The 19,254-nt window shown below is 46.8% G+C and overlaps 2 protein-coding genes across 13 annotated transcripts in view; one reads left to right on the top strand and one right to left on the bottom strand.

Annotated features, from left to right (window-relative positions):
• SPTAN1 (spectrin alpha, non-erythrocytic 1) overlaps nt 1–4,866 on the top strand; it is a 52,452-nt gene extending 47,586 nt beyond the window's left edge. For 6 of the 11 annotated variants that reach the window (XM_054220939.1, XM_054220942.1, XM_054220941.1 and 3 more), the window contains 6 exons: nt 1,608–1,662; nt 2,151–2,347; nt 2,662–2,715; nt 3,202–3,348; nt 3,677–3,824; nt 4,542–4,866. In XM_054220939.1, coding sequence (XP_054076914.1) covers nt 1,608–1,662; nt 2,151–2,347; nt 2,662–2,715; nt 3,202–3,348; nt 3,677–3,824; nt 4,542–4,667 — 727 coding nt within the window. In that variant the 3' untranslated portion in view covers nt 4,668–4,866. Of the gene's footprint in view, nt 1–283; nt 347–1,607; nt 1,663–2,150; nt 2,348–2,661; nt 2,716–3,201; nt 3,349–3,676; nt 3,825–4,541 lie in introns of all 11 variants that reach the window. The other 5 variants (XM_054220938.1, XM_054220933.1, XM_054220931.1 and 2 more) reach the window with 1 other exon arrangement.
• Nucleotides 4,867–5,005: 139 nt separating this feature from the next.
• Nucleotides 5,006–13,265, bottom strand: DYNC2I2 (dynein 2 intermediate chain 2). Of its 2 annotated transcripts, none has more exons than XM_054220944.1 (9): nt 13,074–13,265; nt 11,841–12,095; nt 10,972–11,081; nt 9,075–9,232; nt 8,435–8,544; nt 7,507–7,674; nt 6,835–7,067; nt 5,866–6,023; nt 5,006–5,277 (listed from the first exon to the last, which is right to left on the bottom strand). In XM_054220944.1, the coding sequence occupies exons 1-9, from the start codon at nt 13,149–13,151 to the stop codon at nt 5,039–5,041; spliced, it is 1,509 nt and encodes a 502-aa protein (XP_054076919.1). In that variant the 5' UTR covers nt 13,152–13,265; the 3' UTR covers nt 5,006–5,038. The 2 variants fall into 2 exon arrangements, with proteins under 2 accessions (XP_054076919.1, XP_054076918.1); XM_054220943.1 differs by having other exon boundaries at nt 11,841–12,092.
• Between the last annotated feature and the right edge of the window lie 5,989 nt (nt 13,266–19,254).

Genomic DNA, 19,254 nt, shown 5'->3' with positions numbered 1-19,254 from the left:
AATGCCTTTAAAGAATCTGTAGATGAGTTAACTGCAAGACTTCAATTCATCTCTTAGTGAGACTTGCTTTTTTGTGACTTACATGAAAATAATAGCGGATTATTTTTGCGTATGTGCAACCAGCATTTGAATAATTTTCTTTCATTAAGTACTTGTGTGCGTTTGCTGCAAGGTGGTGCTGGCTTGGAGTGTGGCTCCACTGTAGTGGCCGCGTTTGGGTGTGTTCTTTCCTCTGTTCTTTTTCTCCCTTTTGGAATTTACTTGGTTTCTTTTCTTTGACTAGCATAGCATATCGTCGTGTCATTCGTGTCTATCAGTATGAAGTTGGGGATGATCTATCTGGAAGGTTTTTTCCTCTTATTTTCTTACCTCACTTTGGTTTTCAAATGCACTCTTTAATTCCAAGGCTCGCTTTCCTTCCAACTAACTTTCACGGCTTAGAGATGCTTGGAGGTTTGTTTCCCTGTTGACTCTTTCCTTGCCACGGTTGGTTCCCAGCTTCCTGCGCAGGGTTCTGGGCGTGCGCTTCATCTCTTTAGATGTGCGTTGAACCTGAGCCTTAACCCTGTGGCGAGAAACACCCAGACGTTTGGTGCGTTTTCATTGCTACAGAGTGATTCAGCACTTGAAATCCCCTTCTCGAGAAGCCCAAACGTGTGTAGGATAGATTTCAGTGGGGATGAAAACACAGTTTTAGTGACTTAAATACCAGCAACTTAAGTTTTAGGAACTTAAATACCACCGAGTGAAAGATGAGGACAGCCCACCTGCACAGCGCCCAGACTCGCTGCGTCCGCGCAGCGAAGCCTCCCCATACGTGTTGGAAGGACAGAGGTTCTTAAACACTGCTGCTTAAGGGTTGCTTAGGATCTTCGGGTGGAAAAGCAGCATCCAGAGACTTCCCACAGCTAGTCCATATGCAGTAGGTCTTGGAGACGATTGCTGCAGTGGTGGTGTGGGGGCTGCAGTGTGCCTAGAAGCCCAGTGTGGAAATTGGACTGAGAGGAGTGGCCGTGCCTCAGTTTCTCTGGGCGCAGGTTGGGCGAGGTGGGATGGGAAAGACAACTGTCCACCAGCCACTGCTGCGCAGGAGAGGTCTTTCTGCAGAGATTATGCCATATGAAGACTACTTTTAAAACAAACCAGTAGTTTTCAAGGTCTTTTTCCCCCATTTTATCCCCACGTAACACACCTCTGTACCTTCCTGGCAAATAGCGCCCATCTCCAGTGAATCACCTGTAGTTCGTGTGTGCGTGTGTGTGCTGGGCACGGTGGGGTGGGACTGCACTACGTTTCTAATTTCATGAGGTCCAGTAAAGCGGGCGCTTTGGATCTGGCATGAAGTGTGGCTGCTGACCATGTTGCCTTTCAAATGGGGCTAGAAATTAACTATATAAAGAAATAAGAATCAAACAAGATGTACACGTGTCAGTCTGAAATAGGATGAGTCAGAATAAACAAAACATAAAAAACAGTCTTTAAATATCTACAGGAGAATAATACTGCTGTCAGGATTTTTACTTTCAAGGAAGGACTGTTAATTTCAAGCCCCACCTGCCATTGTTTTATGGGATACGTGCATGGTCTCACTGTGATTCTGTGTTTAGGTCTTGCATGGTGGAAGAATCGGGAACACTGGAATCGCAGCTGGAAGCTACTAAAGTAAGCGACTCTCACCTGTTGCTGAAACACCTTTCCCAACTGATGACTTGGGAACACAGGGTGGGAGTGGAAATGCCTGTAATTATATGGTAAAATCTTAATTGATTTTACCCATTTTGAGTACTAAAGAGACCTTTGGGATTATAGTTTACCTATCTGATGTCTACTTTTATCACAAGCCATTAAACTACAATCTGATGTAGTTTTCCTTTTTGTTCTTTTTTTCTAAATGAGCGGGGTCGGGCAGAGAGGATACAGTGTTTTCAGCACATTTCGTAATAAGAAGGGTTTTTTGTCAAAAGAACTGGTTGGAAAGCCCTGTTGGTTTCCAGTAGTGTGCATGAAGAGAAACATTGTTTTGATACTATTTTAAAAATCCCAGCAGAAAAAGAAGAGTTTAACCCTTCCTCCCCTGCCAGCCTGTGTTCTAACTTTCTAAGGGTTTGTCTGCACTCCTTGATTTTTCCCTCTACCCTCCCTCCTAACAGCGTAAGCACCAGGAGATCCGAGCTATGAGGAGCCAGCTGAAGAAGATTGAGGACCTTGGGGCAGCCATGGAAGAGGCACTTATCTTGGACAACAAATACACAGAACACAGCACCGTGGGGCTGGCACAGCAGTGGGACCAGCTTGACCAGCTGGGGATGAGAATGCAGCACAACCTGGAACAGCAGATCCAAGCTCGGTATTGCCTGCTCTTCCTGCAGTGTAAAAGGGGATAAAAGATGGGAGACGCGTCTGCCTGGGCTAATGAGTCTCTCCTGTGCTGTGACGAATGGGCATAGTGAGGTTGTAAATCCCCACCACCTCCTGGCTCTCTTCAGAGGGATAAAGTTACCAGTTTTGGAAATAGTTCCTGTTGGCCACTAGCAATGGCGAGATTTTAGAGGAATTGATTGATTCTGTTGAGCCGTGGCAGATGCTGGCTTGGGGCAGGTGGACTCTAGCAGAGTTCTGCAGGTCAGGAACTGTTCACGAGCTTTGTGTCTTCCTTTTCAGAAACACAACTGGAGTCACCGAGGAGGCCCTGAAGGAGTTCAGCATGATGTTCAAGTGAGTGGCAGGGAACGTGTGCCAGAGGAATGCTCCTGAGATATGTCTGGCACGTGGATGGCTCCTGTTCACAGGATTCTCTGACCGATCCATTTGTAGCTCCTTTGTTTTCTGCCCAGTTTTGTGCTGAGCTGCTCTGATCCCTGCCAGATGGCAGGAGCCTGCAGGGACACCCGCTGCTGGCTGGGTGCAGCCACAGCCACGCCAGAGCCTCTCCTGGGCATGCTCACTCACAGGCACAATGGTGTAGGAACTGGGAATGACAATGAATTCCAGCTGGGAATATAGCCATTTTTTGAAATGCTTTTCAACCAAAGTGAAGAACTTGTCCTTAGGTTTCATGTTAGATAGGAACTGTTTATTGAGTCAAGCTCACAGTAGTGGGCTGGTTATAATCTCTTCTGGTTTTCAGACCGCTGTGTAACTTGCGATCGGATACTCAACAACTGACACTTAAAAATATGGGGGTTGTTTTTATGTTTTTAGGCACTTTGACAAGGACAAATCTGGACGACTTAATCACCAGGAGTTTAAGTCTTGCTTGCGCTCTCTCGGCTATGACCTGCCCATGGTTGAGGAAGGAGAGCCAGACCCAGAGTTTGAGTCTATTCTTGACACTGTAGATCCCAATAGGTAAGTGGGTTGGACCTTTTATTTTTATATGGCAAAATATTGTACCAGTATTCTTTGGGGAGCTGGCTGGAAGGTCTCCCACACACTCTGAGAGCTGTGCTTCCTTCTATTGTGGAGAGGCTATGGTTGTTTTCACAACAGTTCATGTAAAAGAGTCTTTATGACGGTAAGACTGACACTCGTGAAGAAGAAATTCACTTTAGAAAATGATCTGGTGCTGACAGTCTCCTGCGTTAAGACTGTCACTCCTCAGAAAAGTTAAAGTTTGGAAGTGCTGTGATCAGGCGTTAATGGACAGCGGAGTTCACACGCTGTGTTTCACCGGCAGGGATGGACACGTCTCGCTGCAGGAGTACATGGCGTTTATGATCAGCAGGGAAACAGAGAATGTGAAATCCAGCGAGGAGATCGAGAGCGCTTTCCGCGCCCTCAGCTCAGAGGGGAAGCCCTACGTGACCAAGGAGGAGCTCTACCAAGTGAGTACTGGTTATGGCCCACCAGGGAAAAACAGACGGAGGCTTTTTGTTTCTAGACTTAAACTGCTAACGAGGACCAGCACTAGATGTTTGGAGGTTCGTGTCACTGTAGTTGAGTCAGTTCTGAACCTGCAGAGGCGAGGTATCCTCTGCAGCAAACACGAATGATGGCAACAGCCTTATCCAGCTGCTTTCTTGGCTCTACAGGGGAAGGGGAAAAGCTTTAATTGCCAAAGAACTACTTGGGTTGAGTAAAATGAGCTTCTCAAAGGCCTGGGAAGGGGGTGCCTTCACTGTGTCTGTCCTCAGAAACTCATGCTTTCCTTTAATCACTTGGGAGACTAGAGGGAGATGTTTCTCCAGACAGCGGTTCAAAGGAGAAACTTAAGCCTACGCTTAGACAGTATGAACATCTCCTCCCTCTCACGGCCCTGCCAACACAGCAAGTTTTTCCTGTCTGAATCCCACCAGCTGGCAGAGAAATAAAGAGGTTGCACGGCTTCCTCGTATCAGTTACCTGTTCTGCCTTCTCTGGTGGGAAGACTCAGGTCAGGCCTTCCAACCCTTAACCAAATACTGTGAACAGCCAGAGCATTTCCATGCCGGGTCTGGTCCTGCTGCTCTGGCTTCTGCCCCGAGCTGTGCCCCTGGGGATGGGAGCGCTGCTTGTGAGTGCCCCATCCGCAGCCTCCACCTCCTTGTCTCCTTGTCTTTCAGAACCTGACCCGGGAACAAGCCGATTACTGCATTTCTCACATGAAGCCCTATATGGACGGCAAGGGCAGAGAACTTCCTTCTGCCTACGACTACATAGAATTTACACGTTCACTCTTTGTGAATTGATCTGAAACACTAGTACCAAAAGATGCAAAGAACATGCTCACGTTTGCTGACTGTAGCTCTGCATGTGTCTCTCTCTCTTTGTGCTCTACAATAATCGATGTTACTTTATGATGTAACCTTAAAGTGCTTAGCTTAAACCTCTTAGGGGAAAACAAACATATTGCAGTGTGCTTCAATAAAAGTTACTGATCGAACCACATCATCTTGTGTGTAATGGCTAAATGCAAATGTAACTGTTACGTGGATGAAACTCCGGCTGTCATAGTTATGTGGGTTTTACAGGCCAATACCGCGGAAGAGGTGAGCGGGCAACTTTTCCTGGGGTCAGCGTAGGTGGTAACGAGCTTCATGCAGCTGGTTGTGTTGCTGCCTTAGTCTGTGATCTCGCTTGCCAGCTGCTCCAGATGATTCATTTCCCTGGGTCCCTGCTCAGTGAAGTCAGAACTCAGCTGCCAGACTCTGACTGCGCCGGCAGCATCCCCTGCTGCCAAGAGCCGAGTTTGCTTGGTGTTAAATTCTACACAGTACACGGGGTGTTCACCCGCCGCCTGCTTTATGGAAAGGGCAGGCTTCTGCGAGCTCTTCTCAAAGTCAAACAGGTGCACATCTCCTGTAAAACAGAAACACTTATTGCAGCTTTATAGCAAGGGACTTTGTGTTTAACAGCTGGTTAGTGTCTCCTTAGTCTGGAAGTTGTTCTTTTTAACCTGTTTCCCTTCCCTCTGATGGTGTCCAGGCTGTGACAGACAGCTGGCATCACTGCAAGGCAGCGCGGATTTATTCTGCTGTCAGAGACCTGAAACCAGCTCACCAAATTCTGTGAAATCTCCATTCCTTAACTCAAAAAATGTTTGGGCAGTTTTCTAAGGAAAAAGTTTTTGTTTTGAACCATTAGCTCGAGAAGTAAATGTCAAACCCAAGGAAGCTGGAAATAACTTTGAGCCACGGTAGTCTTGCCTTGTTATATCCCTGCGAATGGCTGCGGCAACAGGAGTTATCATCAAAAGTGAAAAATAACCAGGACTGAAGTCATCTTGCTAGTTAGAAATGACTCTGTTACACTAACTGCACAGTACAACCAATGGTCACTGCTCTCTCCGCTTGTGGGAAGTGCTAATCAATACAATTGACTTGTACTAATTAATACACAGCATGATCTTAATTTTATGTCTAAGAATAGGCGCCTGCTGTTACTTACCTTCCCCAGATGCAGCTGCGAAGACCAGTGGTCGAACCGGAGACCAGCGGACACAGAAGAGGTATTTCTTTGATAACTGAAGAGAAAGGAGGGGTTGTGTCTGCAGCATGGAGTGCAAGTGAACTTGTCCATCAGTCCCACAGCTCAGAAAGAGGTTCCTGGGGGAGGGAGGAAGCAAGAAACAACTTTTTTGGCTTTATTGCTAAAGACATAGAACAAAAATCACTTACGGAGCGTGACCTTGGACAATATTACTGCTTTGCAAAGGTCTGAATGTATTTCCTAAGGCAGCGATCTCCAAGCCGTACCCTGGGATGTGTCTGTAGAGACACAGCTTTGTCACTGCCCGTAATTAATTTAATGAGGGCTCGTGTTGTCCACTGAGTATTGGTGGGGGTTGTGGGCCAGGGATGCCTGAGAACGGCTGATCTAGAGACGGGCATTGTTAGAGCTGTGTTTGTCTCATGCAAATTAAATGCAGACCTGGGCCATCAGCACGTTTCATAGAAACACGGCTTGGGACCTCCCCCACGAGTGGTGGGTATATGCAGGCAGCGGTCTGAGCTTCTCGTTTAAATTGAGGCAGCAACTGGTAAGATTTGTGATGGCCAGATCACTTAAGCACTAATAAGTAAATGAATTTTTCAGCTCTTCCCCTTGTCTTTAAATTGATCTTTAATATTAACGCCTGGGATGATCAAAGGAAGGTGCTGATGTTCTGTGCTGGCCTGGGGGCAGGTGCTATTTTGCATTACTCATACTGTGCCCACATGCAGCACGCTCCAGTGGGCAGCTTCACCAAGCCAACGGATGTTGTTTCTCCTACGATGGGAAGTTCCTTGATCAAGCTCCCAATGCCAGTGACCCTTTTTTTTTTTTTTTTTTTGAAACTATTTGAAAAACGCATGTTTAGAGTCAGGCAGTGATTATGTCTGACGTGCAGCACCGGTGTTAACTCACAGCACTTGCCTGTGGAAGGGCGAGCAGCTCACGGAGTAGACGGGCCCACCCTGCGGGGAGAAGGCAAGCTCCGCCGGTGCCCTGAGGGGAACAGAACTGCCTGTCCGATGGAGAGCCAGTGTCTCTGCTGCCGTGGAGCACTTGAGGGAATAGCCGCCTTCCACACCAACAACGAACACGCGAGGATCGAAGTGTGAAAAAGAGAGCGAGGTCACACCCACGGCTGCCTCTCCCCAGGTGAGCTGGGAGAAAAAGAGACAAAGCTGCTGGGAGAGCCGCGGCTCCAGTGAAACACACGCAGTTGGAGCAGCAGGAACCAGCCTGACAGGGACCCAACGAGCTGGTCACTGCACGACTTGCACCAGCTACGATGTCTGTAGCACTGCTCAGCCTTTAACCTCTGCAGCATCCTCCTACACGGGGACTCACGTGAGTTAGTATTGTCATAAGCAGGTTCTCGTCTCCATCCCAGCAACTTCTCCTCAGAGCATGGCAAAACCTCAGCTGTTGCCAGCCTTCTGAGGAGCGATTTCAGTATGGGAAAGGAGATGGGAATCAGGGGTTAGTGCCTCTGTTCAAATGGGGCTTCTCCTTCACTTCTGAAGGTCGAGCTCTGCCACACGGGCTCCAGAGTTAAGACTGTTTTTGTCAAATCGGTCCTGTTTGAACCGCTGAACTCACCTTCTTCAGCTGAGCGCTGCGGGGGACCTGCTGAGACACCACGGCGAATCCTTCGGCCAAGGCCAGCCGACCATCTCGCTCCTCCCGCCACACCAGGATCTTTCCATCCGTCGACACACTCAACAGCCGGTTGTGGTTTCTGTGCTTAGCGGCAGGTAACCAGTTAACCTGTCACAAATGCCACAAGGTCGTGACGAAGGGGACTGTCTCAACGGCCAAGCCTGTGCTCCGCAGCCTGCAGTCCCCTGACCCGCCAAGACAACACGGGAGCAGAGCCAGGCAGCAACCAGTGATCGTGGTACCAAACCAGCTCCTGCTGGGAACTGGCACACAGATGCCAGGAGAGAATTCAGGGATGAATTCTGTATTGCAGTTTCCATGGTTCACTTGCCAGAACCTTTGAGATGTGGTATTTGTAACGCTTTTGCCCAGCTACAAACAGCAGCATTTTCCTGACATTTAGCTGAGAAAATACACAGATTGCCCAGTGTCAGAAGACCCCAGAAGGTCAAAAACCAGTAGGACGCCAGACTGCATGACAGGTTGTGCCCCCTCCTGTAGCTTTAAGCTGCCAACTAAGGATCAGTGACGCTTTGCTGCTCACATTTTTAAACCACTACAGGTATTGTTGGCTGCACCCGCATCAATAAACAGTAACAACCTGGGAACGGGTCTACTCTTCATTTATCCTGAACAGCGAGAAGTTATTTTTTACAGGGTCCGCGTCCAGTTCAGCAAATGCCTGTTCAATAGCTAGAGTTGGGCAAAAATAGCCAACCAAAAGAGAACATAACTGCTGAAATGTAGCAACTTGTCTAAGAGCTTCTGGTAAAGCACCAGTAAGGTGAATAAGAACCGAAGGGATGAAATACAGCAATGACAACTCTCGCCTCCCCCAGCCGTGTCTGCTGTAGATGTTCTCCGTTACCTGATAGACTGGGTCGGTGTGAGTGTCATCTGTCATCCCCGTCCTCCAGATCACGGGGTCTTCTGTTCTGCTGGTATCCCACACCACCAGCTCCCCACTGAACAGGCCACCTGAAAGGACGAAGAAACCACTAAACCAGCTAAGGGCTAACGGCGCATAAACACCAGTAATGCAAGGGGCAGCCGGAGCTGCTACTACAGCAGAACTCGGGGTAACTTTTCTTATTGTCACCGAGTATGACCAGAGTTCCGGGACAAGCAGTCCTCAGCAGAAACGGTGACAAATTCACAGCCCCCCCCAGCCTCAGAGGACTGGCAGCTATATACAGGGCACAGTCAGCTCTGGTGTAAGAGAATACAGCTCTGCCAAAATATGTACTTTCTTCCTACTTACACCCAGGGCTGCATTTCCTTCTATCATCGCTCCCTGAGAAAATGCCACTGAAAGAGCAGCAAGTCCCAGTTCGGAAGCAAGGGTACACTTGTCAATGTTGTGAGCATTAGCTCCTCAGTGCGAGGAGCTGCAGCACCATCACTTCTGCAAGAAATCTTAGGCTGAGCTGAGAGAGAGGAAAAAAATGATCCCAGCTGAAGGAAATAAGGGTACGTTTCAGATAGGATCCAAATTAAGAGCAACCTACCAGCTATCAGTGAAGGCTGGGAGGGGTGGAAAGCCAGGCACATGACAGAACTGGGAACATCCACCACTAGGTCAGGGCGCTGCGGATTCAATCCCCTTCTGTGCAGATTCCAGGTACAGACGTAGGATTTTTCTGTGCTCCAGTCCCCACCATCCAACCTGAAGAGGAGAAAGCTACGTCTTGCCTTGTCTGTTGCGCAGAGAATCCCCGTCCAGCGGGGCTCTGGTGTGCCCCACTCATCATTTAAACATGCTGCTTTGGGGCTTGAAGGAAAACCAAGATGACAAAAGTTCTCCGCAGCCTAGTATAGGTACAGCACATGTCAGTGTCCTTACCGAACAAAGAGGTTGCAAGTAAATCTTGGATATGAGTCCCTGTTCCAAGACCTACTAACCACTCAAATAATGGGAACATTTTAAAGGGCACATACAGAAAGTTGCTATGAGTATTTGGGAATGAAAAATCTAAAGAGTCCAAGTTGCTGCTGAGTTGCAAACCATGTTTCCTCTAAACAAGCACTCAAAGATCCAGGGTCTGAGAATTCACAGTGAGGAAATATTACCTGGAGGACTGACAGGACCTGAAAAGACTTACTGAGTCTTACTTGGCCTGAGATAAGCAGCACGATTTGAAGTCCAGGTGCCTCCATAGGAACAGAGAACATTCTCCACAACCACCAAATGGTGTTGAGGAGCCTGCACAAATCAGGCCACGCGCTCCAGCTCCAGAGATTTCAATCCAGTCCTATGCCCATCATACTTGTTTGCCACAAGTGGCTCATGAGTTATTAGTCTGGGACGCTAAAAGACACCTACCACCCTACTCCCTCTGTTACTTCTGTCTGTTTCACTCATCGCACGTTTACCAAAACGTTACACGGATTCTGTCACTAGCACCACACCGACGAATGGGATGTCCTGTCTTGCTACAAGAAGACAATTTCGAGGACAGAGATCTACAGAACAGTCAGTGGCCAGGACAGGAAGCAATTGTTTTGAACCTGACTTCTACTGACTTTATTTGATGCTCTTAATTCTTTTATTGGAAGAGATATTATCAAATAAAGGGAGCAATTTTTCATCCAACATGTAGTTGATCTGTGAAGCTCCTTATTAAAGGATGTTGTAGATGCTAAAAGTTTACCCAGATTCACAGAGACTGTGTAAGTTCATGGAAGGGAATTCTACCGAGAGTAATCACAGACACAGAAACCACATTCTAATCCGAGAAGAGCGGTAGACTGGGAGAGCAGAAGGAGCAAGTAACATACAGGTTTGCCCTGTTTTGCTTTTCCCTATGCATTCAACTCACGGATCTCCTTTTTGCTGGGGCTCCTAATCTACAGAAATGGTAGTGAAAGGAAAAGGAATAAGGGCAGCAGTAGGGCACAGAAAGGAGAGGCTGCCACAGATAGTCACTGGATTAAAGCTTTGTCCAACCCTCAATTTAGAAATTCTTAAGTGTTTGTTAGTGCATGTCCATGGCATCAGGCGCACGCGTGAATGGGTGCCAGGTTCATCCGGGGTGCTAAGAGAGACCACATTAAAACAACACGATCTTCAATGAAGATAAGTACGTACTTCCAAACCTCACCCACATACATTTGCAAGTGCATCTGCTCTTTACATTTTCTGTCCAAATAGAATCTATCTAGAAACAAATCAGTAAGAGCATATACATCCATTTTCGGGGTGGGAGGGAAGGTAGAAGAAATAAAAGCCATAACTTAAGATTGCCCTAAGATTTCCTTTCTTTGAATATGAATTAGTTAACTTGCATAAGGTGTATATAAATATCTAGTTTATTACTAGAGAGATAACAAACATATGTAAAACTCAGGTCAGCCTGAGATGTCACATCAACCTCCACTGTGCTCTCAATCTGTTCAGGTACTCACCGGCCATACGAACATGCAACAACGGATCCGGTTGCGTTCCACGAGACACTGGTAACCTGTAGGTTTTGATCCTGAGCCTCTGGGTATGACAACGTATGCAAACACAACACCTGGAAGAGATCAAATTCAAGCACTGAAGCAATAACCTCCAAACACAGAGAAACGAAATCTGTGCATGCCCCTGCGTACGATCCTATGGTTACAGCATTGGCTTCCCCTCTCTCCAAGTAGCACATAGATACACGTAAAATGTTGTTGAATTCCTACTGGGAAAAAAAAAACCCACAACACATGACCCTAACAAACCAACCGTCACCTCATAATTACCTCTCACAGACTGCACACTTCAGGGGCTGCGTGACAGCTCGGGAAGGCTGTGCCCTAAGGATTTACAGCAGCCCCCAGTAGAAGTCTAGCACTCACTAAGTGTCACAAGCAATGGTTTGAAAATGACTGTACCGACACGTACTGACTGATACAAATTGCTCCCACTCTTGAGCGCTGTACACTAAACAAATACAATCTAAGTAGGAAGAGCTGCCACATCACTGACTTCAACTGTTCCTAGATAACTGCTAGGCTAGGATGCTTGAAAGGGGCTACTGGAAGCTGAAAATAAGCCGACACCAACTGCAGGCTTCCTTCTCACAAAGCTGCTGCAACACAGTCACTAGTAGGAAGAACAGTTTTACCAAGCAAGGCCAGGCTACCAACAAGGGAGGAAGCCAGAGGAAAAAACAACCAGTAATTTCTAATTACTAGAATCTGGCAAGAACCATCACAGCAGTAAGAGATAGAACTAACGAGTTAGAGCAGCTGCAACCAGGTCTGCTTGGGTAATGACAAGGATCTGAATTCTGTCAACTTACTGTTTCATTCTGATCTGTCCAGTTCACTTCAAAGCCATCAAAGGCACGGCTTTCCCAGTTCTTATTTAGCTCTTTGATAACAGCATCCTCCACTCTCTGAAGGAATGACAGAAGGCTAGCGTAGTCCACTTGGACTTCTTGCTGGAAGTCTTGGACAGCATCTTTACTTTGATCCGTCTGCACACCGGCATCTCGGCTACTATGAGATTGTACTGCAGCTTCTGCTGTTGAAATTTTCCCAGTCTGGCAACTCTTCTAGTAAAAAAAGACACACAGCCCATAATCCAAACAGGGAAAAAAAAAAAAAAAAGTGTTGCACAAAACATTCAAAGCATAGAATCATAGGGTTGGAAGGGACCTCTGGAGATCATCTCCTCCAACCCCCTGCCAGAGCAGGGTCACCCAGAGCAGGTGGCACAGGAACGCGTCCAGGCGGGTTTGGAATGTCTCCAGAGATGGAGACTCCCCCACCTCTCTGGGCAGCCTGTGCCAGGGCTCTGCCACCCTCACAGCAAAGAAGTTCCTCCTTGTGTTTAGGTGGAACCTCCTATGCTCAAGAAAGCATCTTCCCCTTTTGGGTACTTTATAGAGATATTCCAGCACATTTGCACACCTCTGGTTCATGGTTAAAAGCAGGGTGTGTCTGCAACTGTCGGGGTGTCGGTGGTGCATTTGCGACACACGATCTGACAGGAGGCAGAGATGCCTGAATGCCAGCCAAATTCAGGCCAGGTGCTCTACAGCATGGGATGGGCTGGACAAGAGAAAGCAAAAAAGCAGAGACCGCCCAGAGGAAATCGCAATCACCAAACACGGTGACAAGCACAATATTACCAGCTCTCAAACTACTAGTTTTGTGGCAGCTGCACGTGTGTTTCTTTGCCGATTTGTATCAAGGGCCTAAATTAGTCAGACGCTGCAGAGCCAGCAGACAGACACCGGTACCTCAGGCCTGCCTGCCGCCGGCTCTGCCCCGGGCACGGGCAGGGATGCGACCTCCCTGCGGGGAAGGTCTCCGTCCAGGCCGCGCCGGAGCAGCGGGACCTGCGAGGGGTTCACCGGGCACGGAGGGGACGCGCCGGGGCGCGGCCGCCCCTTCAGCAGGAGCAGGGGGAGGGAAGGTGCGGGCCGCCTCCGACAGCCGCCCCCGGCCCGGCCCCTCCGGCGGTATAAGAGCGCGGGGCGCGGCCACGGCCGCCCCGGAGCCCGCAGGGGTCCCTCACGGTCTCTCACCGCCTCGCAGCGCGCGCTCCGGGCGCTCCTCCACAGCGACTCCACCGCGGCGCCGGCCGCCGTCCGGTCCGCGAACATGGCGGCGAGCGGGGGTCGCGGCCCGACGGGCTCCCACCGCCGGTTCCCATGGAAACGGGCGAGGCGCCGCGGGATGACGCCACCCCGAGCGACGGAGCCGCCGGCCTGCGGGCGGTAAAGGGAGCCGGGCAGGTGCCATATTGGAGAAGGGCTTCGGGGGTCTGTGTAGGAGAGGGGTGTGGGCAGGCCCCGGCGGGGGGCGGCCGCAGGGGAAGGAAAAGCCCTCGCCGGGCCGCCCCAGCCGTTCCCCCGCGGGGCGCCGGCTGATCCCGCCGCGCCGCCGGAGGCACGAGGGGCAGCAGGGGTGGGAGGGCGCGGGAGCTGCCAGGAGTTAAGATGGCGTCGAGGGGGGTGGGGAGATGGGACGGGCGGCGGCGGGCGCGGAGGGGAGGAGAAGGGTGGGCCGCATTGTGAGAAAAACGATGTTTGAGCAGAAATGCGGTATTTGGCGACTGGCGGCGCAAAACTCCCGCAGCGTCGAGCGGTGCCAGCTGCGGCCCCCGCGGCTGCTGCGGAGCCGCTGCCTCGGCGCAGGCGGGAAACGGGCCTGGGCTCTGCTCCCCAGCCCTCTGCCCTCGGAGCAGGAATTATTTGCAGTGCTAGAAACGTAATTTTAAACACGGGGCTTTGGTTAGCATGTGCGGCATGCGCTTGTTGAGGAAATGGGGTAGGGGAGTCAACTTCAAAAAAAAAAAAAAAAAAGCCTGGCGTGCATTTTGACCTCTGTGCGTTTTATGTTCGTTTGTGTTGATGAGGGAATGGTGGTGGTTTGTGCTGTGGCTGAATGACTGTTTAACCTCACCCCGAGCTGGGTTGCGGGAGCCGGGCAGCTCCTCCCGGGAGCACCGGAGAGCCGTAGGGAACCAGGCACAACATACTGTCGGTGTGGCTGCAGCTGGATGACGGTTGTGCTGCATTTACTGGCGTTGCAGCTTCCTTAAGCACAGTCATATCTGTTACGAGCAATTACTTACAGGTTTTTTTTCTAATTGTAACTCCATTGGAATAACTTCATGATGAACGCACAAGCTAAATTTAGCGCTGGCATCAGCAGGCACAGATGCATGAACTTCAGCGGAGTTATTCTTGCTGCTGCTGGGAAGGAGTTTGGGCTGCATGTAAAAATCAAAATTAGAGCACACAGAGTAGGCGCTGTGAGAATGGCCATAGCGCCGTTTCAGCACATGCGAATCTGTTTATGTCAGAGCCGGGTGCAGCGATTCTTCTAAGGGATTTAAAGGACTTCACAAATAGTAGTGAAATAAGATTCTCTAGAACTCACGATAAGGAACTGTTACAGCCATGTCACACATAGTGAAACTGGAGCCGAAAGAGGTTCAGTGGCACCCCCTTCACAAGCAGGGAAAACAAGTCCCGATGGAGCTGAAGCCTCTGGATTTCAAATCCTGCACTGTGTATCTGCTGTGGTTCTTCCCCTGGTTTGTGCGGACCTTCGTGATACTCTATAGTACAGCTAAGAACGTAAATGCATTCTTGGGTTGGACTGATGGTGCTCTAGTCTGATTAGCACAGGAGTTAATTTGAATTTCCAGAGTTCAAGTTTGGCATCTCCTGCAGTGGGAGGTAGCTGTTAGCTGTGGAAGCTCTAACAGTGGCAAGAGACTGCTTTTTAGTGACAGGGTGTGTGTCTGACCCCTTTCATAGTCCACTTGCTTGTAGACAGACCCCTGGCACCTCTTTTCTGTCCACTGACAGTGAGTAATGGACTAGATGGACCACTGGCTTGACCAAGAAGGGTATTTTTTTATGTCCTTTTTTATGGTATGGCTTATTTTTTATCAGGTCAAATGTCAGGATGTGAATTACAATACTTAATGACAAAGTATACCCCGCTGTCCTTTTCTACCATTTTTAACACAAGTGAAACATCTCAAAAGCCACAGCTGTAGAACTCTTCTTTAGATTTTTTCAACCAGGTGTCTGTAGCCATGGGTTTCAGGCGACTTTATTTCTCATCTAGTTTGGTTTCCACCTTCGTTTTAAACATCCATTTACAAAGCAGCTTTAAAAGACATAAGAGTATTGGCAACAATGTACTGGTTCTGTCCCAGCAGGATTACAGTCCCTTCTCTGGAGGGAGTATTTGGTGTTCTGCCTCAGTGCATTCATTCGAGAACTCGGCTGATATATCATGAAACAGCGCTCTGCTGCTATTATCGGTAAAATCCTAGTACAGCATTTACTGAGAAATGCTTATTTTTTTAACAGATCAGCAGATTGTCCCGCTTGAAGATGCAAAACAGTGACATGATAATCTGTCCCTTAATAAGGGAAACAAATATATTCTATTCAAATTCAGCAACCTGAGCATTGTTGTATGAGTGCTTCTACTGCAAATAGTTAAATGCAGGAAGTAGGGGGATTTTTTATCTCAATTTACTTTATGTTGAATAACTGTTACTAAATATTTGAACCCAATAGCAGAGTGTTTTTAATACGTTCTTAATGTTTAATATTTATCATCTATAAATAGATGACCTTAAGTCATCACTAAATTATCTTTAATTGGTATGATTAGAACTGACAAGGAATATTACTGTTTGGAAGTAGAGTAAATATTGCAAGTGTGAATTTATATACAGTCTGCATCATAAAAAAAAAAAGCAAAGTGCAAACTGCAATTTAAAAATTTTAAATAACTTGTCAGAGGGAATTTATGGAGAAAAGTTTGTGTTTTATGAGATGGCGAAGTAAGATAAGAAAACTGGAATTTGAATATGTGAAACAGACCAAAAATAAATCAACATGTTTTTCAGCAAGTAATATGCGAAGTTACTGCAAATGTAGTACATGTTCCCTGTAACGTGGTGCATGCCTGGACTTCTTCCCTGAGGATAAGAAAGGAACAAACAGCTACAGAAGATGACTCTTCTAAAAAATTGTAGTTTAATCCTTCTTTATTCCGATAGCTCTGATTTGCTGAGGTTTCAATATATCAACAGTATTTCAATAAATCATATCTTGCTTTTTCTTTCTGGCATGGCAGTATCAGATACATAGATATTTTTGGTTTGACATAGTAACACTGCGTAGAAATAAGGTAAAATCAGGGATAATTGGGGGAGGGTTGTTAGTAGCCTGTGGCTACTAAGTCTCTCTAAAGTAACTATTATCACAGTGCCAATCTGTGCTTTTTCTTTCTTGTGCTTTATGGGACAAAGTGTTAATAAGTTTTCACTTTCACATAGTAGAGCAAATCAGCATCAGAAAACAAGAACAAGAGAATACTGAGGTAAAGAGAGAGCAGTGTGAGACAAAGCACTGATGGGGAAATCATCAAGAAAAAAAGAATGAGATATAACAAGAAGTGTGCACACTGGGGGTATGATTTCTATGACCTGGAGCAAAACAAATGCTCTAAGCTGAATCTCAGTAAAAATTCACCCACTAGTGGGTGCAGTAGCTGCCCTCTATTTGTGATAAATGAAACAATTGAGTTCTGCTGACGCTCCAGAGAACCGAAACAGCAGTCTCTACCCAAAAATAGAGAGACGTAACTGAGCCTTCCTCTTTTACGCCTCCTCATTCCCTCTACCCCAAACAGATGGAAATAAGGATGAAGAAAACGACATACATGGTTCAAACAAAAACGCAGTGTCGGACCATGGGAAAGAGCTCTTGGAGCTTAGATTGGCAGCAAGAGGGGAGCAAAGGCATTGCCTATTACTGACTGATGGTTCTGTTCAGAGGAACAGAACTTGCTACATAGTCTCATTTATTAAAAACAAACAAACAAACCCATAGCCAAACAACAAAACTCTTCAAATAATAAAAGGGGTTTGTATCAACCAGAACCTACTTGTCTCCCCAACGAGTATAACCAGGCAAGACCAAATTCTGTTTCCCTGATTGTTCATTTCAAACCTGTGCGCTGCTCTCTTGCCTAGCATGACAAATCAGGTTTGGATGAGGCCTGGGTACTTAAATGCATTGCCTTTGAATTAACCTGAGAATGTAACACAGAGTTTGAAGTGGCTTTATGCTGACATTTTGTGCTTGTTACTTGGGTACAGACAATACCTGATCAGTTACTCCTATACTGTTTAGCTTTGAACTAGGTCTTAAGTGTCATTTGCTTTAGAGTGATGTTCTTGGCTCTACTGATCTGGAAGTTGGTCTCACTGAGGCTCAGAGTTTTAGGTTAAATGGAAACATCCCTAGAGAAAAACAATCGAGATGCTACCCAAAAGGAAAATTATTGGAAAGGCCCCTACATCTGCAACATTACTTAAAAGGACACCTCCAGTGCCATTCGTAAAGGGCTCACGCATTTTCTCTAATTTCTGACCTCCTTTTCCCTGTCTCCCCTCCCAAATGTCCCTGCAAATGCTCTGTCCTTTTTGCTTTGAAAACCATACTTTCAATTCAGGCAGAAAACATGTTGCCTCATTTCTGAAGTTCTGTTACACATAGAGACGTGACGTGTTATACAAATAATCCATCTCCATTAAAATCATAGATCTATTATGCTTCGTAGAATGAAGAGTTATTGAAGAGAATGAAGTCCTTAAATATTACGGGTATGAGCTCTTGCACTGTACAGGTACTGCTTATCGCGTATTCATTCCTACATTGATAATAAGACAAAGATTTTAGTCCGTTGTAACTAGAATGGGAAGGAGCACGGGGAAAGCTTGCTTTGTTGTAGGTGTCTGCAAGCTGCCACCGCAGGGGCGCAAAGACACGGTGCTGGCGGGTTCTGAATGGCAAGCAAGAGCTGGCACAGGGCCAAGAGCCATGGAATATCGTAAAAGGCATCTGTGATGGGCTCAGGATCCCGATTCCTGGCTGTCACAGTGCTCCGAACTTGGTGGCAGCTGGGAGCCTCTGCCTTGGACAGAGGCTTGATGCTGTCAGCAAGGTGACTGGCAGTGTCTCTCTCAGTTTAGACTCAGCAGCCCCCAGTTCCTGCTGAGTTGATACCAGCATGCCCACCAGCTAATCTCAAAAATAAAAGTACAATCTGGCACGCCACTCTTAAAAGGTAGCTGGCCCTTTGGAGTGCAGATAACATGGAATAAAACGCTGAGATCCTTGAAATTAATCCCATATTCAGTAACAGTGTATGACTAAAAATTAGTTACCTGTTCTGTGTATCACTTCATCAACTCATACTGTGTCTACAGTACCTCAGACAGTTGCTGGAATTTTAATTGATATGTGTAAAGCAGCTGGCTACCTCAAAAAGCATTGTGGACAGGTATTATTCATCTGAATAGAATTGGCTATTCTTTGCAAAAGCGTTGTTTCAAAAAAGGACATTTAGAAATAAGTCGTTACATTCCACTCAGTACCATCAGATTTGTACTTATGTAAAGCAAGCAAGCAGAATTTGCATGATAGTTCTTGATTGCTCTTCAGAAATATATATATTTATTTAATTTCAAGCATGCTACTTCATTTCTTAAACGTGATTTCTACGAACGCTGAATGATCAATAAATGCATCATAGCTTTACTGGGGTATGGATATGTAATTTAAGAGTGGAGAATAAAATAATGTTCCTTCCATGTCAGCTAATACAGTAAGAAACACAGATTTGCAAGGACTTCTTTTATAGATATAACTTTCACCTCAATTTAGAGAGTTTGCATAGTGCCTGTTTAGCCAGACCTGCAAAATGATTTTACATTTAGTGTGAGAGCCACTTCTGAAATGGCAAATAAAAATATCCCATTTTGATTGGTCTGTTATCCCACGTACAACAAGGATCCCAAAGGATCCTGGAACGTATTATACAAATACACACAGAGGTAACTTTTCAAAATTATGCACTGCAGAAAAATTATTGTCTTCTCAAAAGCACATGGAAGATTAAGGGAAGCAGAGTATCTTGTATAGACAAATTGGATCTGTCAGTGTGAGTGCTTCAACTGCTGCAGAAAATGCCAAGTGATTTGTAATGATCACTTTCTTTTTATCACCTTTAAAAGACGGCACTTTTATCTTTATCTTGTAGGCGAATGACAGGATAGTAGTCTGGTACTCAGAAAAAACAGAATGAACCACCAATATGGCCAGTTTGTGTAACTTTTTTCTTTAGTGTTTATGTAGGGTTCCCAATACAAGTATCGACGTTGGT

The sequence above is a fragment of the Rissa tridactyla genome, chromosome 14, assembly GCF_028500815.1.
Source record: "Rissa tridactyla isolate bRisTri1 chromosome 14, bRisTri1.patW.cur.20221130, whole genome shotgun sequence".
In the NCBI taxonomy this organism is placed as follows: Eukaryota; Metazoa; Chordata; class Aves; order Charadriiformes; family Laridae; genus Rissa; species Rissa tridactyla.
The sequence above is the reverse complement of the archived record's forward strand: the minus strand, read 5'-3'. Positions and strand labels throughout refer to the sequence as shown.